At 35.4% G+C, this 27,490-nt stretch overlaps 1 protein-coding gene across 2 annotated transcripts in view; it reads left to right on the top strand.

Annotated features, from left to right (window-relative positions):
- ANO5 (anoctamin 5) overlaps positions 1–21,197 on the top strand; it is a 75,548-nt gene extending 54,351 nt beyond the window's left edge. For both annotated transcript variants that reach the window (XM_090263148.1, XM_090263149.1), the window contains exons 14-22: positions 1,921–1,995; positions 3,573–3,795; positions 5,656–5,825; positions 6,498–6,595; positions 8,971–9,101; positions 11,246–11,451; positions 13,100–13,278; positions 14,824–14,929; positions 17,493–21,197. In XM_090263148.1, coding sequence (XP_090119274.1) covers positions 1,921–1,995; positions 3,573–3,795; positions 5,656–5,825; positions 6,498–6,595; positions 8,971–9,101; positions 11,246–11,451; positions 13,100–13,278; positions 14,824–14,929; positions 17,493–17,714 — 1,410 coding nt within the window. In that variant the 3' untranslated portion in view covers positions 17,715–21,197. The remainder of the gene's footprint in view (positions 1–1,920; positions 1,996–3,572; positions 3,796–5,655; positions 5,826–6,497; positions 6,596–8,970; positions 9,102–11,245; positions 11,452–13,099; positions 13,279–14,823; positions 14,930–17,492) is intronic.
- The last annotated feature ends 6,293 nt before the right edge of the window (positions 21,198–27,490 follow it).

Genomic DNA, 27,490 nt, shown 5'->3' with positions numbered 1-27,490 from the left:
TCGGTAGTCTCTCAAGTAATGATGTGTGTTTTAATTTGCCTTTAAAATACTCCCCAACATATAAATCATATAAACTTCTTTACATACTTTTATGACATATTTCAAACACATACAAAAGTAAATAGAAAAGTATCCTGAATCCCAGGAAGGACCCATCACCCAGCTTCAATTAATATTAATTCATGGACAGTCTTGTTTTATTTCTACACCTACTCCTCCCTGCCAGTGGATTATTTTGAAATAAACCCAAGGCTATGGGCTTTAAATATGTAGTATATAAATATGTGGAAATGAAAGCAGAGTTAATATGCAAAATTAAATTAGTATTATATTAAGAGAATGGGCTTATGAGTGATTGTTTTACTAGATCAAATTTTATTCAACTTCTCCCTTTAATTGATTATAATGGAAAAATTATTGAAGTGCTACCTGGGGCGAAAGTCTATATTTTGGAATCCTCACTGGCAAACCAGCTGTATGTTGACTGAGTAATTTGACTTCTTGGTACCTCAGCTTTTTTCATGTGAAAATGGAAAGTGCTTTGCCATCAAACACCAGACTCTTGATTGCATGTTCTTAGAGTTTCTACATTTCCATAATCTATCACCACCTTGTTAATGGATGCTGTTAAAGGGAGAATGGAATATGTCTCTAACACAGTCCCTTCAGTAGAATTCCCCATTCAGTTCCAGATACTATTCTTGCAATATAATGTTCAATATTCTTTACACAGTTTAGGCATTCATATAACATTGACTAAATTGCATTGAAACATTACAAAATTCAGTAAATGTATAAAGGGGGACAAACATCTCAGAAAATACGTTAACAACTTGGGTGAAATCAACAGTTTGAAATTACAAAGTTGTTGAAGAGATATTGTCATACTAATGACATTATGTGTATCTATTCATATTTCATGGGATAAAAAAGAAAATAAAAGCAGGCCTATTGGCTTTGCCAAAAAATATTAATATAAAACCCATGTGTACTAAATGATTACTTTTGAAACCAAGTGATGAAACAGTATGTATTGATTCCCTATGAATTATCCACTTAGCTGTAATGGTTTCAAAATCAGGAGATATTTTTACTTATTTGCTGTGCTTCATTAGTGGTTAATACAACCAAAGCTCTCACATTTGAGTCCATATTGTGAACACAAACATCCATATGTGGACACTCACACATGTTCACACACCAATATGAACACACACATATACACACATATACACCTGTTCGTAATCACATATATACACACATCCTGGGGTTCGATAGAGCTCTAGGACAGTCTACTCTACCTGTTGAGTTCTGTTTCTACACAGTCTGCCCTGAAAAGGCACAAAATGTGAAACTTCATGTTTTAGATAGACTTATATGATTTAGATTTATGCTTATAGCTATTTTTTACTGTGTGACAGTGTTTTTTATGTAGCTAAGAATGACAGCTGCTACAATTAATATCTTCCTTTAATGACTTCAAAAGTGTGAAAATGGACAAGCCTGAGCTCCTGACCTCTGTGGAAGAACACAATCCTATAAATATAAGAAGGCATCCTATTTAATATCATGCTGAGCAATTACAGAGCAATGCAATTCGACTCAGTTCAATTGAATTAGAATGGAATTATAACATCATTAAAACATATCTACTTAAGCAACTGCCCTCCTGTCTACCAGGCCAATACCGCTCCAATTCAACATTCAGGAAATAGCATGTACCCGTTATATCTCAACTAAGAACCCTGAAGCTTTCTACCTAAAGGGAATGAATCTGCTATAATGTAGCTTTCCCTGAGCTGTGGTGGACCCTTTTGGGAGGTTTCTTATTTACCTGGGCTTTGTGATTTTGACTATTGCTTGGAGTCCCAACTTTGACGGTAGATTTTGAATTTTGCTATGATTTCTTCAAAATTACAGGAGATGGAACCTCACATGCCTCTCTATAGTCGGATCCCATGGTACTTTTTATCAGGAGCCACAGTGACATTATGGGTGAGCATTTTTAAAAAACTTCTCTCTTTGACATGCAGTCATATTAGGATTAACTCAACAGCTTTATCACAAGCAACTCTGGAGTCCTTTTCTTCCTCCTCCCTCTCCACTCTTTTTATCTTGAATAGAACTCTTATATAAAATAAACCATAATTTACATGGATGCACCATAATTCAACCTTGGAAAAATAGCTGGGGTGAGGGAGAGGTGCTTTATCTTAGAGCCTGTCCCTCCCGCTCTCCCAGCTCTTCATTAATTAGGTGAAAACTTGAAACCAGACCAGCTTAAACTATTCCATTGTAAATTATTTGGTTAGTTTTTAAAAAATAATTTATTTGTCTTTATCTCCATTTAAAACATCTACACAAAGAGAATAAAAAGCCCTTATACCATTAAACTTCATTATCTTGCTGAGGTGAACAGGGGAATGTCTACTTGAAGAATTTAATTATCATATCGCATTATGAGGGAGTCAGGTTTCTCCATGCCTTTTAGCTAACAGATTCCTGGGTCACCGTGATCTCCCTCCTGCCCTCTCTTTTCCAAATGTGTGTCTCTTAAGTTGGACTTTAATTTTAGGGAAAGAAGTATGTTAACCTCTGAGACTTTAGCGTTTTGAAGTATAAAAAATTAGCAATTGTAGACTACAGCTTAGTCTCACCAGTCCATATTGTCCTGTAATCTCTTATCTTTAACATTACTTGTTAAATATATTGATTTTTCAGTTTTAAATATGCATTTCTTAGGTGATATAAAAATCTAAATAAGAAAAGAGGATTAAAATAAAGGGAATAACAATCAATTTCTTCTTGAGAAATTTTACAGAGTATAGTCCCAGAAAGATTATTCTGTTTTATTTCTAGTATTCATTCAATTTGATTCAGTTCCTCAACTTTCAGAATAAAATTCTCCAGTCATTGAAATAAAGCTATCCTTAGATCTTTGTGTTTTTGCAATATGGGAAGTATATAAAACTTATACCAATTCCATACAAATATCTAAACTATCAGGTATATCAAGCCACTAATGGCAGCATTCTAAGGGGAAATAACAATGTTTAAATGTGTTTTTCTTGGGAAAGTAAGTCATCTTCACACTCTACATGTCTAACTACAATCGAGGGCAGAGGCTGGCAAACATTTTTTTTTTTTTTTTTTTTGTGAAGAGGCCAGATGTATTTTAGGTTTTGTGGGTCACAGATAATTGTCTTTATTTTTCTTTACAACCTTGGAAAATGTAAAACACATTCTTAATTCGAAGGCCATGCCAGAAATGGTAAGGCCACAGGCAGGCTTTGGCTTTCTGATTAGTTTTCTTAACTCTTGCCAGGGGATGGGCCGTGAGTGCTTTTCTGTGTTAGATTTACCCAGCTGCTTCATAGGCCTCGTCTCTAACGTGGACCCTACCAGTGTTCATTTCCTGCTCTCGGTGGTGAGAGAGACTGACTTGGTTTTCTTTCCATGGCAGAGCTGCTGAACGGAATAGAATGAGATCAAGAGAACAGTATGTTCCGGAAATGTATGCAGCCCAGAGATGCAGGGACCAGAGTGACCAGTCCTGTGTTTTCCTTCTACAGATGGCTCTTGTCATTGCGTGTATGGTAGCTGTGATTGTCTACCGCCTGTCGGTCTTCGCTACGTTCGCCAGCTTCATGGAAAGCGAAGCATCCTTAAAGCATGTCAAAAGTTTCCTCACTCCTCAGATCACCACATCGCTCACAGGGTCATGCTTGAACTTCATTGTCATCTTGATCTTGAATTTCTTTTATGAAAGAATATCTGCTTGGATTACAAAAATGGGTAAGCTGGACAAATTGTCAGTACGACTTTGAAAAAGGGTTCCTGCCAATGCTACACATCTATTTTTAGATCATCCTTCAGAAAGTTAATTTTTTAAAGGCACATTTAAAGGCAGTTTTGCTCTCTGTGTGGACCCAATATCCTAGTACTTCAGAATCCCCTCACAACTACCTTCAAGCCAATGTAGTGGAAGCAGGAGGAAGAGCTAAAAAGAAGAACTGGGACTCTATAGATCTTTCTGAGTATTCTTACCTTAATTGTTCCTTGATGGGGCAAATTGAATCCTAAGTAAAATTCTTACTTTTCTCAAGGCACAGATAATTTTTATTTTGTGTGTATGGTGTTTAGGAGGTATTTGGCTTTGAAAGCCATCATGAGAAAAATAGATCAGCTTCTCTTTAATAAATTTAAAATTTAGCGCCTCTCTTTTCAGCGGCAATGTCTTTGAATCTAGATTACTTTCTTTTTAAGATATTAAAAGTTGTCCTAAAGCCATGAAAGAGGGTGAAGTGGGAGGATGAGCCAGGGAGAGGAGTGCCAAGCAGAGCCGCTTCCAGTCTTGCCTCCAGCCAGCAGATCAGAGGCTCGGCTCAGGGCCCCCGCTTTTCTCTTCAGGAGCCCTGCCTCTGACTCTCTGCCCCAGCAGGCTCACTGTGCCCAAAAGAACATTTTTCACTCAGCACTGGAGTGAGCACTCGGAAGCACCTTTCATTAAATATTAGCCTCTGATTCGGAGTTCTTCTCTCAATTTATATTTTTCTGCTAGCAACAACAAAAACATCAGAGCAGATAACACCCAAAAGTGAAGTACTTTAAAAATCGCAGCTTTCTTTGGTGAGAAAAACCCCTTGTACAGTGGTACCTCGGTACTCGCCGTTCTGTCATTCTGGAGCTTTTGATGAGTGCCGAAAGTGACGCGTACCCAGTACCAAACCATGAAGCATTTTCTCTTGCGGGGCGACCTCGGGACTCATACAAGTTCTAGCAAGTTCATCGAGTCCCGAGCAAGCGCTGCATGCTGAAACTGATTTTTCTCATCAAAGTGGGATGAGTACGGGGTTTGCCGCGTTCTGAAGCCGATGAGAACTGAGGAACGACCATTCGCTTTTGAGATTTTGTAAGAATGCAGTTAAATGTCACTAAAATGGACGTGTTATCTGTGTCTTTAGAATAATGTGTGTTAATATTTCAGTATCACTGAAAATGCCATGGATTTGATTGGACCAGGAGGTCAGAAAAACATGCTCTTTTACTCTTATGCCTCATGACGCTTTACTGCGGTGTGAAGAGAACCTAGTGTTTTCTTATCCTTGGAATCCATTAAATGAGAGATCATAAGGAGAGGAAAGTGTGGACTATTGCTGCCACCGTTTGTGTAGCGTGGCTTTAAAAATGTATAATGATCATTTAATTCATGAGAGAAAAAACACCATTTGTTTTGGAAATTATCCTCTGCCCTTGGTATAAGTTTACTTTGTTTAAACCTCATTGGAAACAGATGAGAGATCAGATGTGTTTACAGGATATCATATAGGGTGTGGGGGTGGGCATGGGGCTCTTCAGTCTGATAGGGGTGCCAGTTCCATACTCTGTGCGATTCCAGGCAAGTATCTCCCCCCTGTAATGTAACACAGACTGCTTCCTGGGCTTCTCCAGTGATTAGATTAACAGAGTCTGCAGTAGAAAGCCTAGCACAAATCTATCGTTAACTTACTATTGCTCTATTTTGAGCAGAGTGGGAAACATTTCAACAGGCTCTCAGAATAATAAGACTAGATACCCATTTGTCCCAGGGAGTGAAAAATTTTAAGAAGAAACAGGAAGGTGCATTATTAAACCTGGGTGTTTTTTACTTACCAGAAATTCCTCGAACTTACCAGGAGTATGAAAGCAGTCTGACCTTGAAAATGTTCCTGTTCCAGTTTGTAAATTTTTACTCGTCCTGCTTCTACGTAGCTTTCTTTAAAGGGAAGTTTGTTGGCTATCCTGGAAAGTACACATATTTGTTTAATGTGTGGCGAAGTGAAGAGGTAAGAACTCTCTTGAGAGGTGAGATTTATGGTTTCAATAACTCAGTGTTAATACCATTTTTTTTTGCCCGGCACAAATTCAGATTTATTCATATTGCAAGAGAAGTCTCTAAGACACTGACTCTGTCCATAGAGAATATTGGTCTTAGAATCCTGTCATCGGACAGACATTCCAGTTCCTTTTGGGCAGGAAGCTATTTGGTGCTTATTGTTGGTAGCAAAATGTGAGCTGTGAAATGGAATAAATGAGTTCTGTGTTCCAGAAGTCTGCCAGCAAAGGGAGAATAACTTTTTCTTAAGTATAGCAGACAGGGCTCCACCATGGGTAAGAGTAAGACCAGATCAATGGTTTCCAAACCTGGTTGTGTATCTAAATCATATGGAAGAAATAACAACTTCCAGCCCAAACCCAGACATAAAGATGCAGAATTTTCAAAGAGTAAGATCTAGAAATCTCTTGTTAACACATCCCAGCACCGAATTTGATGCATCTAGCCTGACATTGGTCTGCGGTCATGCTTGGCCTGTTGAGCTAAATACCCCTTTATATCCACTTAGTATCCATGTCAACCCAAATCATTACATTCTGCTCTTCTGGTTTGGGATTTCTTTAGTTGCAGAAGTCCCATCTTTCACCATCTACTTCTTTTTTTCCTTCTTGCTTCTGACTAGTGTGACCCTGGAGGCTGTCTGATAGAATTGACAACCCAGCTGACCATAATAATGACTGGGAAACAGATTTTTGGAAACATTAAAGAAGCCATTTATCCGTATGTATAACTTAGCAGTTTTTGCTTGATTTAAATAACCATGAGAGATTTCCTCTGAAAGAAGATGAAATTCTTTTATTATCATGGTGTCTTTGTTAGCAAATATTTCAATCAATGAAAAAAAAAACCTTCACATTTAATCAACAGTCGAGTACGTAAGGAAATATAGTTTTTAAAATATGCATCTCTGCTGCTTGAGTGATGTTGGGGGAAGGCAAATCATCCCCCTCTTTTTGGAATAATCCACTGAGATATAGAAATATTGCATCCTCTGTAGATTATTCTGCATGTCGCATATTCTCAAGATAACAAAAATTAAACTGTAAAAGTATCCATTTTTCGTGGACACGTTTAGGCACAAAAATTGACCATGGATGAAATACTGACACATGAGAGGTTTGCTCTCTGTTCAAAAAGGACAGCAATGATGGATACCTTATAAAAAGAGAAAATCAAAATAACAATTGATCTCAAATGTAAGATGAAAGTTCCCCTGGATAAAGAGAGAAAGAACCATAATCCTGAAGTCTTGCAAGGGTCCTAGTTAGGAAATGATAGTGTCAATCTTGTTTAGCACCTGCAGTATAAAGTGGGCTGAAAGTACTCCGTTTAACCCTTTGAGTGCCAGCATCACTGTGAGTGACGCTGACAAATTTTCCCAAAAGTGCCAGCGTCGCTTCAAGTGACTCTTTTTTTCGATGGCTATAAATGTAAATAACAATGGAATAATTCGTATTTTATGTTTTGTTCTTGTTTTTGTAGCTCAGGTTATACATTGATATAATTTTTTCTTGTGTTGATCCAAATTTCAAATTATGCATGGCACTCAAAGGGTGAAGACAGGTGGCTGTCCGAACTAACTACAGTGTGGGCAGAAGTAGGTTTACAGTTGTTTATATGGAAAATAATACAATAATTAGTAAATAATACAAGAATAAACCGTTTTGCAATACTCACAACTGTAACCCTCCTTTTGCCCACCCTTGTATATTTTAACTCAGAGAAGGAGTTTATTTTCCCTTATTCATGAAAGAAGTTTCTCCCATCGTCCCCCAGTTTCAAAGTGCTCCTAGTGTTCTAGTTTGTGTACCAACAAAGGAGGAACACAGACTTATCCTTTCAAATAGCATTTGATAACCACATCCCTAATATTGCCACAGAGAAATCACTCCAAACTGTTATTTTAAGACCTAGCTCTAGATTGAGTACCTGGTCACTGGTTCAATTCCTGGTCAGGGCACATACCCTGGTTCCGGGCCAGGTCCTCAGTTGAGGGTGTGCAAGAGGCAACTGATCAATGTTTCTCTCCACATGGATGTTTCTCTCCCTCTCTCCCCCTCTCTCTAAAAATAAATGAATAAAATCTTTAAAAAAACAACAACCTATGTTTTATGAGTTAAAGGAATGAAATATATTGATATACTCTAATAGTTAATTCTAATATTTTTTTGTCTACTTCCATTTGGATTTTCTGTGTAGGCAATTGAATCACATTATTGTTAATAATTATAGATTACACCTTCATTTCCATTTTTTTTTTTATATTTTCTCTTTCATCTTAATATGCTAAGATCTCTAGTAGAGTCTTAAATGTGATTATATACAATCTTAATTTGTTTTTGGTTCTAAAGGGAATGCTTCTAACTTTTCGCTATTAAGAATGATACTTGCTCAAAATTTTGCTAGATGCTTTTGATCAGATTTAGGTAATGTCCTTCTTTCTCTACCTTTCTGTAATAAATAGGTGCTTGAAATACTTGAGTGGGTATATTTTTCTGCAAATGACACAATTTTATATTTTTTCCTTAAATCTGTTGATGTGGTCTGTTACATTGTTTGATTTTCTAATAAAATTTTTTAAAAAAACCTTTTTGGTCCTTAAAGTAATCCAGCATTATCATGATATTTTATTTTTTATATAATATGGAGTTTAGTTAGGTGATATTTTCTTTAGGATTGTTGCATTTATTTTTATGTGTTAGGTAAGCCCTTGTATTTTTGTTGTCATGCATTTTCTATTGTAATCAATTTTTCATTTCCTTCGTGTCCTTTGTATCATGACACCTTACAAGTTAGTAAATTAAATAGAAAAAAAAAACATCCTATAGTGACCCTCTCCTCCACTTGTTCTTTAAAGGAACTGTCTCTAGGTAAATATATTTCTGTGGGGAGATTCAGGGTTGTCATATTTTCTTAATCAGCCCAATAAAAAACTTTTGAACTTGGCATGTATAATGAAAAGAACACCATATAGCTCTGCTTGCTCTGTGATCTTGTTACTTAACCTCTCTTACTGCCAATTTGTAGATATAACACCAATTCTGTAACCCTTTTTAAAAACTACTTTATGTATTTACTTTTATAACTTCCAACAGGTTGGTTCTAAATTGGTGGAGACGTCGAAAAGCTCGGACCAACTCTGAAAAGCTGTACAGTAGATGGGAGCAGGACCATGACCTTGAAACATTTGGATCTCTTGGGCTATTCTATGAATACTTAGAAACAGGTAATTTTCAACCACTTGTCTTGAAACGTAAAATAAGGCTGAGTAAAATACATGTTTTTTCAGCTCTTAGTATTTTTTTCTGCCTTGGACATAGCAGATGTTCAATAAATCATTAGCCAGTAGATGAAAAGATAGGTGGATGAATATAGAAATGGCTTTACTCTGCAAATAAAATATAGAATGAAATTTAGTTTCAAAACGTCAATCTTAAATATATTTTTCTTATTAATTGAGTGTTAATATTGAATCAAATAAAAAAGGACCACTTTTTAATACCTGATTCAAATGAGCTTAAATAGCTATTTCTCCTTTTGTTTGCTCCAAGTGACAGCTCAGAGAGAGAATAAGTTGAGAAACATTTTCAGCTACTGACATAACATTTAGTGTTTCCTTTATTTCATGCCTAAAAAAAAAATGGTTAAAAGCAGTTATTCAAGGGAAACCCAAGTTGGACACAATAAATCCATAAAGCAGTCAAGGGTTGAACAGGGAAGAGATGCTGAAGTGAAACTTTAGGAGAAGGATGGAGACTGCCTGTATCATCTACTTGGAGTGTTTGCTTTAAGTAATGGAGCTCTGCTTCTCTGGTGAAATTAAGGAGGATGATTTTTTGAACTTATTCTTAAGGCCCATAAAATCACTGTGGAATGACTGAGATGGCCTGAAATTGCTACTGATTCTCCACTGTAGTACATACATATGATACCTGGATTGCAATAGGTAAATTTAGGACATAGAGAAAGAAGTCTACTTTATTGATATATAGCTATCTGTAAAATTAGGTAGTCCTTGCTTTAAGGGGTGATAAGGCTAATTTTTGATTATATAAGTTTTGAATTAATTTGTATATAAATACATCAGAGAAATGATCACCGAAACTAAAAGATGAAATGAAGGTTAATAAAATTGACTACCATTTATTGAGACACGACTATGTTAATTTATTCTGGATGCTTTACATACATCATCTCTAATCTGAAAACATGCTACAGAGTAGTCATTATTCACTGCATTTTATTTTAGAGGATACTGAAATGTGTATAGGTTAATTAATTTCCCATGGGTCACAAAGATTTTAGGTAAAGCTCTAGAATTTGTACATGGAAAATTTAAGCTGTTTCTATATACTACTTCCCCTTAATTTCTTATTTCTTGGGTCAGTAGACAAGGCAGGAAATTAAGCTACTTGTTCACTTGGCTTAGTAGATGACAAGGCTGATTTTTATGAGAAACTTTTTAAAAGAAAAGCTGAAATCCAGAAATACTCATGATCCACCTAAAAATAGAGGACCACTATCTTTCATTATTATTTTATTACTCATGTGGAAAGCCTAGACCAACAGTTGCGTGAATTTTTTTATTCCAACCATGTTTGAAACAAAAAAACAAGTGGTGAGAGAAGACAGGTTACACAGGTATTAGATCTTAATGAGAGTAAAACTGATTTAGAAGGATGTCAGGATATCACAAAGGATCAGAACCTTAACAAATACTTTATTCTAGGAAATGTGGGTTTCCTCTGCCCACATATGATCTAGTATATATATTTCTGATGCTTTAGTAATTCATTTTCTGGTTTACTCTCAAATATATCTTGTTTTGCACTGCCTTTTTATCTGTTAGCCTCTTCAAATCTTAAATAATGCATTCATTCATAAAGTTTATAGTTAAGTACTTGTATATACCCAGCACATGCTGTCTATTGGAAGGATGCAAATGAATCAGTCATTATCCCTGTTCTCAAAAAGTGCACAGATCTGCAAGACAAACACACTCGATTACCCCACTACTGTGGCAGTGCCAGTGTCAAGGCTAGACCAGCATAGACCTAAACATAGACTATAAAAAAAGACATTGTTTTAAGAAGAATATCTTATCTAACAAGAATAGATGCTTCTTTAGATAAGCAGATCTCAAAAGAAACAGCAAGAATGCAACTGAGCTATGCATGCCCTATTTCTCCTTCCTATGTACAAATAAGTCACTGCTTTTTATGGGAGGAGGAAGTGGGCAGATGGAAAGAGACCGGCGTGTTTTGCTGGCGTAAATCCTTCCAAAATGCAGGAAGTGACAGGAGTTGGGCAGTGTTCCCTCTTTTCCCCTCCACAATAATGAGTTTGCAATTTTTTCTTTTTCCCTTGCAGTAATCCAGTTTGGATTTGTTACACTATTTGTGGCCTCTTTTCCTTTGGCGCCTCTTCTTGCTCTCTTGAATAATGTTATAGAGATCCGAGTGGATGCCTGGAAGCTCACTACTCAGTACAGGAGACCCGTGGCTGCTAAAGCTCATAGCATAGGTGTCTGGCAAGACATTCTTTATGGAATGGCTGTTATTTCTGTGGCGACTAATGTAAGTGGACTTATTTCGGAGTGTGACTTTGTATTTTGTTTTCTTGGGGATTGGGAGATGTGACTAATGCTTAACTCAATCTTTATTGAAGTTGATTTCATCATGGTGACAGTCCATAAAGATAAAAGATCCCTAAACTTTTATGTACTAAATACCACAGAGAAATCTGTGACATGGAAACTCAGAAAAACAAGGACAATTTTAAGATCATCCACAAGGAAAATTGTAGAGTCACCCTCATTAAAATACCACAATACAGTTTCATGGCATGTGACAAAGTAGATGGGAAACAAGTAATAGTGTAAAGGATTTGAGTAGTACAATTAAATCTTGATTATACATGAAGTTGTATACAACAAACAATATACAGCATTTACCTGTTATGCCTATGGAGAACTAAAAATAAAAATAAAAGTAAATTCTTCAAAGCATAAGTTTTACAGTGCATGTTCATCTAAAATAATATTATGAAAATTAAAGTTGGTAATGAGGTACTCTAAAAGAACAGTTGAACACTTAAAATTCATACTTCTAAGTCAACTTCATTATATAAAGAGGAAATGAAATTATAAGAATAATTAATTAAAATGAAAATCTATAGGAATCAACTAAAATCAGAGGTACAGAGAATTTATAGGGATAAATGCTTTTATTATTAAAAAAGAAGAAACTAACTTAAGAAACTAAGGAAAAATGTAATGTAACCTAATTAATAGAAAGTAGTAAGAAAATTAATAAAGATATAAACAGCAATAATCAAGTTAGAAAACAAACAAAAAGCAATGTAATTGCTAAGTAAATCAAGAACTGGCTCTTTGAAAAGACAAATAAAATAACCAAAAGTCCAAAAATCTCAAACAAGAAAAAGAGTTACAAGGTATAGTTGAGAAAATTGAGGGACTGCTATGTACCTGTGTATTCCAATACATTTTAAAATCTATTGGAAATTTTTTTGGAAAATAAGAAGTGCTAAAATTTGTTCAGTGATAGAAAAGCTGAATAGACCCATAGCTGTAGAAGTAATATTAAAAGGTTTTTAAAATTCTGCCACTAAAACTGTAGATGTCAGAGCCAGGTGGTTTTAAATCAACTTATCTAACCTAAAGGAAACACATTATTTATACTATTTAGAGCTCAGGAAAGGATGGGAAAATACCCTTCCTATGAAATCAAATACTGAAATTAATGGCACTGACCGGTGTGAAATTTTCTAGCTCTTGGCCTTCTCTCTCTGTTCCCTCCCCACCAATCTCCTCTCTCCCTCTCTCTCTCCCCCCGCCCGCCCCCCAGCATATGGAGTTGGTGCAGGCAAATGAAGCTCATTAAAGATAGTGGAACAGTGTATGAAACAATAAGAAATGTAGAAATCGAAAGGTGTGGTGGAAAGATCATGGTTTGGGGAGACAGATACACTTAGGTTCAATTTTCAGCTTAGTCACTTTCTAGCTATGAAATCTTGGACTACTAGTTATATACTGTGAATGAGGTATTTCATATTTTAGGCCAAAGACTCATATAGTAACATGATTAATAATAGCATTTTAATCATTTTGCACCCATATAGCATATGAAACTGAGTGATACAAGTCAGGCATTTATAAAACCAGATTGTTAGCTCATGATCTCTTTCTTGCTTTATCCTTTTTAGGCTTTCATTGTTGCATTTACATCAGACATCATTCCTCGTTTAGTTTACTTCTATGCCTACTCACCAAATGCCAGTGAGCCTTTGAAAGGATATGTCAATAACAGCCTGTCCATATTCCTGGTAGCTGATTTACCAAACCACACTGCGCCCTCGGAAAAACGAGACTTCACCACTTGCAGGTTTTCTCTTGTTTTCTTAGGCTTTAGTTTTGCCCTTTAAATATATTTCTCAAGTTCTTTATTTCCTTCATGCCTTACAATGTAAAGGATTTGCTTTGGTCAGGAAAACGCTTGGATAAATAAAGTGCATCAATTCTAGAATTCACACATTGTAAGATTTTTACTTGGAAGCATAGAATGTCCCAAAGTAAGAGAATATTATGGGTAAAGATAACATCAATTTTGAATTGTCTCGTATTTTCTAAATATATTGGAAATATTTCTCAGCAACAAATGCCCCCAAATTATAATACCTATAGATTATACAGCATATTTGTATTATATATGCATGTAATCTACTTGAACTTAATTATATGTCCTCAAAAAAAATAATGAAAAGGAAATAAAAATATGATCAGTTCACCATCCACCCCACTTGAAGGGTTTCTTTCATGCAATGAGTGTGAAATTGGATTTCTAAACCTACTCTTTCCCTACTTAGCATCTCATGTACTGTGAAGATTATTTTATCTAGGATGTAAAGATTTTACATACATAAAAGATCTGTATATAATGTGTATATAATTATTATATTATGATAGATGATATATAGATAGAAAGAAAGAATGAGTGTCAAAGCCCCTTAACTTAAATCTTAAACTAATGGCTTCATCTTGGATACCGACAAAGACGCAGCAAAACGCTGCAACACAAGTAGACAGAAGTGTTGCTATAGTTCATAATTGCGTCTAGAGGAATCAGCATAGTCTTTAAGAGCATGGACACTTGTAACATATTTCTTGATGTCATCACTGGATTAAACTTTTGAAGAATATAAATCTCTAGGGACTTTGTAGGAAACAATAAGCTCACAAAGTTGAGCACTAAGAACACTCCACAGGATAGTTAAAAAAATAAAATAAAAAGGAGTGTCAGATAAGCCAAGAGAAAATAGAATTTCAAGAAAATAGAAATTGTCAACAGTGTTAAGTTCTATTCTCAAAAGGTCAAATGAGGACCAAAATGTTCCTTCAATTAAATAACAGGAGACAACTGGTGTCACTGGGGTGATGGATAGAACTGTGTTAAGGGGCAGGAAGAGAGGGAATGGAGATAGCAACCATTGTCTTCGAAGGGCAAGAGAAAAGTTGCACTTGTGTCTCCTGCTACATCTATACTACACATAAGCAACATATGGCCATGATTTTTTTAAAATGATTTTATTTATTTATTTTTGAAGGGAAATGGAAGGAGAAAGAGAGGGAAAGAAGCGTCAATGTGTGGTTGCCTCTCAATCCTCCCAACCGGGGATTGGGCCCGCAACCCAGGCATGTGCCCTGATTGGGAATCGAACTGGTGACCCTTGGTTCACAGGCCAGCGCTCAATCCAAAGAGCCATACCAGCCAGGGCTGGCCATGATTTTTATCTGTACAAGAAAGAGAAATGTTTTAAGGTAGCAATTGTCTTACTGTGATTTGACTTTGGAGGTTTACTAAAAGGAGTAATAAAAATTTATGCTAGATCTCTCTGAAGCTCCAGCTAATTTTTGTATTTCTATTTTTCAGGTATAGAGATTACAGATATCCTCCTGATCATGAGCTGAAATACTTTCATAATATGCAGTTCTGGCACGTCCTCGCTGCCAAGATGACCTTCATCATAGTTATGGAGGTAAGCCCTTCTTAACATTCATTCCAGTTAGTCTCTCTGCTCCCTTTAGCCATATGTTTCTAAAGGTATCTGCTCAACAAAAAATTAGCATTATCTCAATAAACTGTTCTGACATATTTGTCGTCATAAAAAGCAACATAGGGGTATTTTCAATATAATCAATGCTTATTAGTCACTTACTATTGTTGAAGATATCAAAGTGACAGGAAAAATTAAATATGGTCTCCTCCCTTGAGGATCAAAAAATGGACAGAGGACCCACTGATTTTACTGAATGCCAATTATATATTGGTTCCAGAAGCTATAAGAATAGTCTTATAATTTACACTTGATTATTAACCCTTTAAGAATGAATCTCAGACTTAGCAAAATGAGGCATTTGGTTTAAAGATAATCAGCTAATATTAAACCTGGGTTTTAATGACAGATGTCTCACTCCCAAGTGTTTGCTCTGTCCATTATATATTATGTTTCTCCCTTGTGGAATTTTTAGTACAATTATAGATATAAGACATGCAATAAAAAAGAACAAATACAGAGATGGCATTTGACTAAGATAGAAATTGAGTGTTACAAGCCATAAAACATGAAAGCCAATGAGGGAGAAATAAATCAATGTAAGGCACTTTTCCACTCTACAGTAAATTCCAATAATGGAAAAGCCTAATGCAAGCACACGAAGTCTAATCAGTTTTTCTTTATTTTATTTTTATACATAAAAGTAACTTAAAAATTCTTATAATTTTACACGATAAAAGGAAAGACAGCAGTCTTATGTAATATTCATCTACGTGTTTTTCCTCTTCCTTCCTCTCCCACTGTTTCTCTCTCTTTCTCTCTCAGTATTTCATATATCACTCTTTTATTCCCACATTTTTCATTACCTTTCTATCTGGTAAATTACACAAGGAGTCTTTTGATTTTTTGCTTGTTTGTTTATTCTGTTGAGAAAAATTATGGGCCATCAATGTTTGAAAACTTGTATATTAAAAATGTTTTTTCTTTCCTTATAGATGATTAATTGGTATACAATTCAGGATTGAAGGCCCTTTTTCCTGAAAATTTTTCAGCCAGCTTTATTTAGGCATTCCTGAAATTTCTTAAGACATTGTTCAATTTGTTGTCAACTTCCAGTGTAGTTACAAAATGCAATGCCATTCTGATTCCCCAGTCTCTGATCTTTTTATATGTCAATAATCTTTGGGAATTCTCTCAATAGTCTTTCTTTTATGAAATTTCACAAGACACTTTCTTTATATGGGACCATACTCATTGTTCCGGACATTCACAAAACCCAGTAGGTCTGAAAATATATTTACCCTTCAAGTTGTGAGAAAAATTGCTTGTCTTGTTTCTTTGACAATTTCCTTTTTTTCCCTCTGTTCTATGTTTCTAGGACATCTGTTATTCACATATTATATTATCTATTTTGAAATTTTGCTTATCATTTTTTTCTTTCCAGTGAATAGATGGGTTTATATCTTTGTCTTTTTATTCTACCATTCTTTTGCTCTGTTCGTTACTCTTTTTCCTCCTAGTTCCTACTTTTTGTGTTTCAGTCTTTTTCTTTCATGTTAGATTCTTGCTTATATATTTATTTGGTGGTTCTTGACGATCTGTTCATATTTAAGAATGAACCAATGAGAGATCATTATAAACTTTGTGTTCATACACGAGGAATGTCGCTTCGTGGGTTTCAATGTAGTGTGATAAGATAGCGAGGGGACCTCTCCACTTGAGACCTATAAAATTTTGATATCTGTGGTTCTAATTTCACAGACTATTTTCCCAAGGTACAAATCCTCCAGCCTCCTGTCTGTGGAGCTGTTTTATTGCTGGCTATATTCTGACATCTGGGCAAAGCAGAAGGAGTAGGGACCTCAGAATTCAGTATGCCGAATTTCACTTAGCTACCCGTTTTCAGTGGCCCTACACCTCCATTAACAGCTGTCTCTGAGTCCAAAGCTTTCTGTTTTAATTTCAGTTGCTTCTAGAGAGTAGAGAGAAGTAATACCTGGACACGTATGGTAGAGAGATTCCGGAAATTCAACTGCTCCTTATACAAATTTTTAACTAATCCTCCTGTTTTCAATTCCACTTCTTTTTCCTGAGCTTTTCTAATGGTCTGAAACAAAATTGGCTTTTGTCTTATGGCTTTCTACCATCACCATATCACCGACTGCATGTTTAAGTGCTGGCTTGTTTACTCTGCAGTCTATTATCATTGTCCCTGCCCTTTCTTTTTGTCTTTGTGAGTTATATCATTTTTTAAAAATTCATTTTCAGATCTTTTATTGGTTTTCAGAAGGGAGCATAGGTAAAGAGTAAATTCAATAACCATGTTCAACTTCAATTCCTGTATTACATATTTTAGAATATATTTATTTGTTCACTATTGGTCTTTAGAGGAAAGTTTCAGGACAGGGACCATCTTTTTTTATTTTCTTTGTACCTCCTGTGTAAAGCACAGTTTTTTGAATGATGAAATAATCTGTAAGAAGTTCTTACTGGATATATTACAATTCTAACACGTTTTTATTTTTATTTTTTATGTTTTCTCTAGCACATTGTGTTTTTAGTTAAGTTTTTGTTGGCCTGGATGATCCCTGATGTTCCAAAAGATGTTCTGGAGAGAATCAAGCGAGAAAAGCTAATGACTATCAAGATTCTCCATGATTTTGAGCTTAAAAAATTAAAAGAGAACTTGACAGTTGATTCTAATGAATTTGCCAAGGAAGTCATGATTCAGGAAAACAAAGCACAGCTGGCTAAATCAACAATCTAGTTAAGAAATGAGTAAGCAGCTGGTTATCTGTCTGGTGTCACATTTTGCCTGGGTTAGGGCCAGAGGCCAGAAGCCATGTGTCAATTTTACCCCTTCTCCTTGTTCTTCTTTTTCTTATTTTTAACTCAATGTTTTTGTACACTTTTCTAGAAGCTAACTTTGTGAGGTCAGAAGAGTACTATTTGTCTGCTCCGTTGGCTGGGCCCTTCCTAAGTATTATTTTCTGGGATTCTATAAATGATTGTCAAAAGTGCATATGGAATCAAAATATGGAAAAATCATGGAATATTGCAGTTTGTAATTAAACACTGGACTCGGTCTGTCCCATCACCTTCCAGAGAATCTGCACATTTTCATGGTCTTCCCCTGAGTTGTTTTATATCTCTTTCCCATCAGGAAAAATGTTGGGACAAAAAGAAAAATAGTGAAGGGGCCTAATGAGCCACATTTATCCTGCCATTTTAGACTATGCAAATGAAAAACCAAAATCAGATGACATAAGAAAAGTCACATTTTAAATATACTGGGTAAATACCATGGCGAGGGCTTGTTTCTAAAGTTGACCTGAATAAGTTAAGCTTCCATCAGAATCCCAGATAGCCCTTCCAGGTAAATGCAAAAATTACTTTTCAAGAGACTGAACATTTGTGTTTCAACAAAAGACTAACAGCTCAGTTCTTTAAAGATAACATTTTGGGAAAAATAATTTCAAGACTGGATTGTCTTATCTGGTAAAGAGCATTAAGAAATTATTAGATTGTTTCAGGTCTTTGAGTAGATGAAAGCTATTATATAGCAGTAAATGTCTCTTCTTAGTAGTTAAGGAATGTGAGACGATGTATATTGTTAATTTATTGACCTTAATGTAAAAAAATTGTTAAATTATTTAAAAAAGTATTTGTCTTCTACAATGCCTTTTTGCATCAAGTAGCTTGTTTGAGCATTAGCTATTTGTATAAGTTAGGTACAAGTTGTTTATGAAATTTTATTTCTTTGTTTAAAGCAATCTCAAATCTTTTAATGTGTTTACAGTCTTTTGTAAAGATTCATCCCTTTATACAATGCCCTGTGCCTTGTCCCTATGCCTTTGACTCATAAGCGGCTATTGATTTGATGTGATGTAACATCTCAAATGTTAGCCTGCTTTAGAGAAATTGTCAATTTAACATCAATTACAGAGTTTAACACCAAAAGTGGATGAACTAAGTAAGAATGAGGTGATGGATTTGATTGCTAAGTTTAGAAAAAATGTTGAATTATTTCCCTCATGCTTAGGCCAATGACACAAGTATGCTAGTTCTTATTCTTCTCTCCCTTAAAAAATGCTTTATATATATTTTTTAACATTATAGAGTGAGAGATATAGTTCAATTATATATTATTTGAATCTCTAGTTTTAAATTACATTTCAGTTCCAAAAGAATAGTGTTTTTTAATCGTACATGTAAAAAAGAAACTGTTGCAATATTTTAAAAGTACTGTTTCGTTATTTGATGCTAATATATTTTTATGGGATTGTTGATATTAAGTATATGGCATGTAGTATCAACTAATGATCAATATTAAGTGTTTAGTGAGGGTTATGAATTTTATAAAACCATGAGACAGTTAGTTACCCCAATATTGGCAATAATGATGTGTCATCCATCGATTTCAGAGATCTTTTGAACATTTTGTGTAATTTGAAATGATCTCATTGAAGTATGATTTCACTCGGGAAGAAGATACTTTTCTTGCTTGAGAAAACCACTCAGTGTTGCTATGAAATAAACCACAGATGTAGTGTGTTTGGCCTGTTCGATGAAACGCTGCATTACTATGACTTATCCATTGTGCACAGCTCATACTGCTTCCTTTTTGGGTGCTAATAAAAATAAGAATGTGGAAATAGGTTTCCCGTAGCTTTTAACTTTTATGGCCTGTCACTATTTATAGAGCTAGATTATAAGAAAATAAAAACATTTATCTCACTAAGTTGTCTATACATTGCAATCTTAAGCCAACTCAAGTGTTGGAATTTTAGGATGTATGGAGGACAAGAGAGGAAATAGTAATTTTAAAATAAATTAATAGTTCTTCTGATTGGTAGTTATTTTTTTCCTTTTAAAATACTGTTGATAAATACTTTTTATTCATGTTTTTTCTACCAAGACATTTCTCCTAACTTCATAGATTTTAAAATTAAATACAAATATCCATCACTTTTCTAAAAGTTTGTTAGTCTTAAGTCCAAAGCTAAATTGATTCAGATAGGATTTGTCTTATCTAATTAAACCCACTTGTTATTATGGGAGGGCTGAATTAAGAGCATCTGACTATCAAATGTAAGTTGATATTTATGTGCATGGAAGATGTTTTTATCATTCAATCAAACCTATAGTTACTTTTTCAGAAATGTTCCAAGAAATATTTGAGACTGTATTTGAAATAATTTTTAAGTGAAAACTTGAAAATTACATAACTCTTTCAAATGTAGTCTCTTATCCTTGCCTTCATCAGTTTTTCTTTGAATACAAGAAGCAGAATCCACTTCAAAACATTTGTTTTACAGTAATCCATCAAAAAAAGGAATATCTTAATTAAATGGAATGCTGTCGTCTTATGCTGCACCTCATGACTCCTGGATTTCACAGTCTTCTTTTATCTAAACCATTAAGCAAGCTATCAATGTGAAAGAAAGAAAGAAGAAGATGGTAAAGAGGAGAGGGAAGAAGAAGGAGTAGATTAAGTGTTCTCTCCTTACGAACCTGTGCATGTTTCCATGAGGAGAGAGGTGACATCAGGTGTCATGGTGCAGCTATTGGGGGGAGTAAGAGGAAGGTCTCTTTTCTAAGCTGTGCAATGAAGATGAAAGAAAAGCCAAAGAAATTTCAAATTGGAAACTATTATGTGTCAAAAGTAAAACTGATTCCAAGTGATTTTTGCAGTACCAGATGCTGTGTGTAGCCCTGGGTCTCTGTTGATTGACTCCAGTTGAGGGTAAGGAATTTGTACCACACATTCAAAAGGTGAATCAATTGTTTTTAACAATAGTTGTTATCTCATCAAATAAAGTTATTAAGAAAAATAACATTGACAGAAATGCCATTGACCAGGCTTATAAGTCTGCTACCATGATTCACTATGTTTCTTTTTTTTCTAGACAAATTATTACTCTTCTCCTTTATGTATAATAATTTAAGTATGTCAGGTATTCTATCATTATGTAAAAATCCATGATAATATTTTTTTAAATAACACAGTTTAATGTGCGTGAGGTACCTGCTTTCATCCCAAAAAAATATTTGATGAGGTATGCCATGCTGTTAACCAAGAAAATAAGTTTGCTTTTTCTTTTCTTTCTTCCAATTTGTGTGTGTGTGTGTGTGCACGTGTGCACACGTGCAAAGAAGTGGGTGTGCCAGTGTGCAGGCAAAGTTGCTCCTAAGTCATAAATCTTATGAGCTCCACATTCACTCAGTGAATAAAGTAATACGTAAACTAGATTTTGACATGAACTCAATTTGTTCTTAGAGTAAAATATAATATAATTTTTCTGAATTTCAGTGTTCTAAGAATTTTTAAGTCTTTTTTTTGTTTAGAAACATTAAAATGCATTATATGTAACATGTTTAATTCACAAAATTATGCATTTCTTATATTTAAAGATGTAAATTCATTGGGATAAAAGTTGGATGGCCCAGAAAAACTGGTTTTGGTGGTAGTTTTGTCTTACCTCTTTTTTTTCCCCTCTTCCATTTTGTGAGGTGATAGAGGTGAATAGAAAGACCCAAGGACATAAAGAGTATGTGGAAATATTTTCTGAATTTTTTCTAGTCCTGCCTTGTCCCAAAAGAAATATGCAACCACCTTCATTGGACTTATCTGGGCCATTTGTGAGAAATGAATATCCTTGGGTCCTATCCTAGGTCTCTAGGAACAGAAGGAACCTCTGGAAGAGGAGCTTCAAGGGGATGGGGGAAAGAAGGGAGAGGGTCTAGTTGAGGAACTAGTATGAAGGACCCATGGACATGGGCAACAGGATGAGGATGGACTGAGGGAGAAGGGGTGAGCAGGTTAGGGGGAGAATAATGGGGGGGAGTGGGACAACTGTAATAGAAAAATACATAAATATTTCTTAAAATCTTCAGGATTACCTTTTGGGAGCATAAGACTGATGAGTATGTCATAAAAATTCCAAATTCCCTAGCTTCAAGCATTTTTTGTGATAAAGTTACCAAACAGCAATTGTGGTCCTGCTGCCTGCCGCGACCCTCTAAGCAAAATTCCAGAGGCAAAGGTTTGGTGATAAAGGAAAAAAGTCTGAATTTATTCAAAAGCAGTCACTTAAGCCTACCAATTAAGGCTAAACTCTAACACCAGGACTCTCCTATCATTCTCCCTGTTAGTTTTTAGTTGTCTTATTTTTATAGGGTTAGTTTACAAACTAAAACAACATAATATTCAAAAGGTACACAATTCTGGAAGAATGGCAGACTTCTGCCTCAGAGCCTGTTCTTACTAGAACACCCAAAGAATAAACCTGCCACCCTCTGCCAAACCAGCCCAATCCTAGGCTGTGCCCGGAATTCCTTCCCATCCACAATACCATCCATTGGTAAACACAGGCAGCTGCAGCACAATTACCCAGGCATCCTTGAGGACGAAGAGAGCCAGAGAGAGCCTGCATCCCTCCAGGAGCCTTCCTTTCATTCCAAATCTCACCCATGATGCCAGGTGCTCTGGAGGCATTCAACTTCTCAGCCAGTCCTGTCCTAGGCTGTTTACCATTGCCTTGGGCAACAACTTCCTACAACCCCTCCCTACTTCACCCAATGATGTGATCCAATCTCTATCGATAAAGTCCAACATTCATTTACCATTCAGCCCACTAGGGAAGATGCCAACTTCTGTAGATTCAGGATTCCCAAATTTGTAGAAGTCCTCTAACCCTGCAGTGTGCAGAAGTAATCAAAATGTTATGCCTTAAGAACCCTAAGTCTGTAGTTTCTACTTCATTAAATAGAGAAGACAAAACATTCAAGTAAAGAAAAGTACATACAGGCGAGAAATTAAAGTGAATACATTACAGTCTTAGTATTTAAGAGAACAAATAGATTCTTAGGATTTAATCAGGACAGCAAAGCTACTGTGAATACTGTAGAAAAATGCTATGTTATAGAAAAGAGGTCTTCTGAAATCGTGGCAGAAACTAGGAAGTAAGACTTGAAGGGTCAGAGAAAAGACACCTCAGCTCTCGAGAAACACTGCCACACATGTACAAATTGAGCCGACACATTCAAGTGTGGGAAGGAAAGCTGTTGAAGAAGTCTGTGGAGAGCTGTGGCTTCTGTGTAGCTGCTGCTACTGTGAGTTTGCAGCCACACCTCAGTCATGGGTTGGGGCCACTGCTCTTCAGGAAGACCTGGACATTGAGTGGAAAAGAGTGACAACAAGCTAGTGCTCATTGGAGGTGCTCTTTGGTATGATATGAGGTCAGATATGACCTCAAAGACCTTCAAAGAGAAATAGCTGAAGCTTCACTTCTGTTTTCCTCTTGCAAATCTAACCTAACACCATATAGGAAAAAATACTACTGGTAAGTGCAACTCTAGCTTAACCAAGTGGACACAGTACAAACTACCACATAGAAAGACAAAATTTTTTTGACTGTTATTTGAACAACATGATTAAAATAGACCATTTGCCTTCTTGGAATGTTGTACTGAACTGAAGAATAAGATTTTTTTTTCCAGGCACATTCTAAACATTTACAAAATCTGGCCAAATACCAGGCCATTAAAAAACAAAACCCCCCAAAACTAGCTAATTTCAAATGACTAAAATAATCAGATCATTTTCTCTGACCACAATCAAATGGAACTGGAAAACAAGAAGATAGCCAGGAAAATGTAGCAAATTTTGAAATAGAATATCAAAAAAGTAATCAAAATGAAATTTCAAAAATAATTTAAATTACATTTTATCAAATATACTGTGTAGCTCAAATTTTATAGGTGCACTGAACAGTTCTTGGGGGTTGTTTTTAGGGGGAATGGGTAGTTTTTAAGTTCTTAGAAAAAAAGATTAAGCATCAGAAGAAGTTAGAGAAAAGCAGTGTAAATAAGAAAAAAGCTAAGAAAACAATTTTAAGAGGAGAAATTCATGGAAAGCATCAGAAAACATTGTTCTCAATGGAACATGTTAGATTCATCACTTTTATAACTAGAAACAAGAAATTACACTTCCAGAACTAATACCCTGAGCTTTGTTCAGACGTGAACAAACTAGAAAGATTGACTATAATGTTTTTAAAAATTGGTTGAAAGTATCAGAAAATTATAAGGCACAGGAATACCTGTGGCCATATATTGAGTTGACCCACAAGTTTGGTTTTTTTCTGTAAGATGGCTCTAGTAGTGCTCAGCTGCCTTTAACTTCATTAGAAACGATTTTGTTAGATTGTATTGTAACTGCTGTCTTCTCAACATTGCATTAAAAAAACATCAAAATTGGTCAATGTGTAGCCATTTTGATATTAAAGATGGAAAAAATATGAACATTTACAGCATATTATGCTTTATTATTTCAAGAAAGGTAAAACCGCAACTGAAATGCAAAGAAAAGAAAAGAAAGAAAGATTTGTATAGTGTGTGGAAAAGCTGCTGTGACTGATTGAATGTGTCTAAAGTGGTTTGCAAAGTTTTGTGCTGGAGATTTCTCATTGGACAATGCTCCATGTTTGGTCGTGTAGACCTGTTAAAGTAGACAGTGATCAAATTGAGACATTAATTAAGAACGGTCGATGTTATAGCACAGAGGAGATAGCTAACATACTCAAAATATGCAAATCAATAAAGTTATTGGTGAAAATGAATTATTGCGTCTTTTATGGAAAAAAATAAAATGGACTTTTTAGCCAATGCAATAGAGCCAATATCTAGGAAAGGAGAGAAAAACAGAGGTAAGCCTGCATTTGTGGCTGTAAAATAAACACTTAGAAAAGTACTTATAATCATTAGTAATCAGGGAAATACAGATAAAAATCACAATGAGATACCTTTGCCCACTTTCTAGAATAGCTTAAGTAAAATAAAGCTCCATAACAAAGGTAGGCAAAGATGGAGCTACTGAAACTCCCATATGTGATTGGTGGGAATATAATTGCCATCGCTTTGAAAACAGGTTGGCAATTTGTTTTAAAAGTTAAATTTAGATACTTGCCATGTGACCAGCAATCCCACAAAAATAAGAACATATACTTCAAAGACTCATACTCAAATATTTATAGTAGCATTATTCATAATGGCCAAAAACTGTAAATAACTTCAAGGTCCAACAACAATAAATGGATAAACAAACTGGCATATACATGCAATGGAATAGAATAAAAAGGAATTAATTACTAATAACAACATGGATAAATATCAGAACTATTATTCTGAGTGAAAGAGGTCATATACTACAGTACATATTGTATGATTCCAATAATATGAAATTCTAAAACAGGCTAAATGGATCAAAGACACAGGGCTAGGTATAGAGACAGACAAAAGGAATGAGGAAAGATTTAGGAATGAAGGAAATGTTCTACTCTTGATCACAGTTGTGGTTACATGGGTATTCATTTGTCAACAACCAACCATCTCAATACTTGAAATGAGTGACATCTATAAATTATATGTCAGTGGTACTAAAATTTTCAAAATGCTGATGTAGATACCATCCATATCATGGAGCATTAAATATATAGTCATAGGTCTCCTCGCTAGTATTTGGCCAAGCTAGGGTTCAAATCTGTGTTTCTGATTCTTAAATTGGTACTCCTAACCAAAACAATAACCAAGATTAGGGATAGTGTAGATGAATGAAAAATCCTACAGACCCAGTAACTATCCAAATCTATCTTGGCTTCTATAGTAGAATCTGTGGTTCTCATAAAATAACAAGTTGGTTATGCCAGTGTCACAAAACTGGTGCTGCAAAGAACCATGCCAGCTCTATTCCACACATGCCCTAAGGCAACCAAGATGCTCACAGTTTAGGAGACAATTACAGGGCTGCATTCAATACCTTCATGCATCAACATAATTATTTATGTCATCTGTGCTTACCATTAAACACTACATTTCATTCTTATATTATTCCTGTATTTCAATCATTATTAACCCATTGAACTAATGAGGAAATTTAGCCACAGAAGTAAACTCACCATAACTAGGTATTGCTAATAAGTGCCAGAGAGAGGATTTTTTTATTTTTATGAGAATACATTTTTATTCAACCAAAAATCAAAGTATTAATGATGACAATGACATATAATGCCATTTATGCCTATCACTCCATTGTCCACATTACTTTCATATCTTTAATAATGAACAATGGAGTCACCATGTTTTCATTGTTGACTTAACATATCACACAAATACTTGGAATTGACCCTTGAACAACACAGGTTTGAACTGTGTGTGTCTGCTTATATATAGATTTTTTTCAATAAACGTACACTCAGCACTCCATATCCCAGATCAGAAAGAGGATTTAGATTCAGGGCTAAATAAGACTGGTTCATAATTACTATGCTATATTTTCCACTGTGTGCCCACAGATGCAGATTAAGGTTAGTTGAGGCCCTGGACACAGAAGAAAATATTGGGCCCCTTAAAAAAAGAGAGAGAGAGGGAAAGTAAAAATACATGTTAACCATGTTTTATGCAGCGTAGTAATGAAACCAGATTTAGCGTCATTAGAAAAAAGTGTAAAGTTGGGGTTTTGCGGGGCCCTTCAGAAGTTGGGGCCCAGGGCACATGCCCAGTGTGCCCGCTGTTAAATCTGCCACACTTCATGTATTTCAATTGGAGGAATTTCTGAAAAATAAAATGTAGTGATCAAGGTTTAACATTATCTTCTGGTAGAGCAGGTTGTTTCAAGGGATGGCACTTCCTATCCCTGGAAACTTTCTTGGTTTCTATGCTGAGACCCTTTGAGTCTTTTATTGCTATTCTATTTGTCACAAAAATTTCTCAGAATATTTCTTCTAGATGTACTCTAGTACTCTGGCAAAACCTCATCTTTCAGTTAGAAACTCCAGACCCTGGCTGGAGTGGTTCAGTTGATTGGGCGTCACCCCACAAAGTCAGAGGTCACTGTTTCGATGTTCCTTTCCCTCTCTTTCTCCCTCCCTTCCCCTCTCTCTCTAAAAAAAAAAACAAAAACAAAAAAAAAAAACACCCATATTTTTAAAGGAAACATCATTGCTAAGGTAGTGGAGATCAGAAGGGAGAAATATGCTTTTGCTTATATGATGGGCACTATGCTAAATTCATCACTTTACATGTTAAGTACTATTTCTTTTATCTGTCTACAAAATTCTGTAAAACTGGGATTGCTATCTTTATATCATATGTAGAGAAACAGAGGCTCAGAGGGAAAAAGTCATTTCTCCAATATGTAACCATGGAGCCAATGTGTGTTTTTTTTTTCTTCTTCTTTTAAACCTGTTCAGAAGTGAAATGAATTAGCTATCTGCTTAAAAAAAATAGTTTACATAGTTATGGATTACAGTTGCAACACCAATGATTTGTGAAGACTGCCCTGGAAGATTTATGATATAGGTTGACATACTGGGTCAGAAATGATTAATTTTTATTCTCACAAACAGTGAAAGCAAGAGACAGGGTACTAGAGAAAGCAAGTTAAGGAGAAGCAAATATACTAACAGGGGCTATGGCACAGGCGTCTGAAGGTTCCAGATACCAAGAGACACAGTTGCAGCATGCAGGCAGCAAGTGGCCTTG

The sequence above is a fragment of the Furipterus horrens genome, unplaced genomic scaffold, assembly GCF_987537825.1.
Source record: "Furipterus horrens unplaced genomic scaffold, mFurHor1.1.pri manual_scaffold_2, whole genome shotgun sequence".
In the NCBI taxonomy this organism is placed as follows: Eukaryota; Metazoa; Chordata; class Mammalia; order Chiroptera; family Furipteridae; genus Furipterus; species Furipterus horrens.
This window is presented reverse-complemented; position numbering and strand designations above follow the sequence as displayed.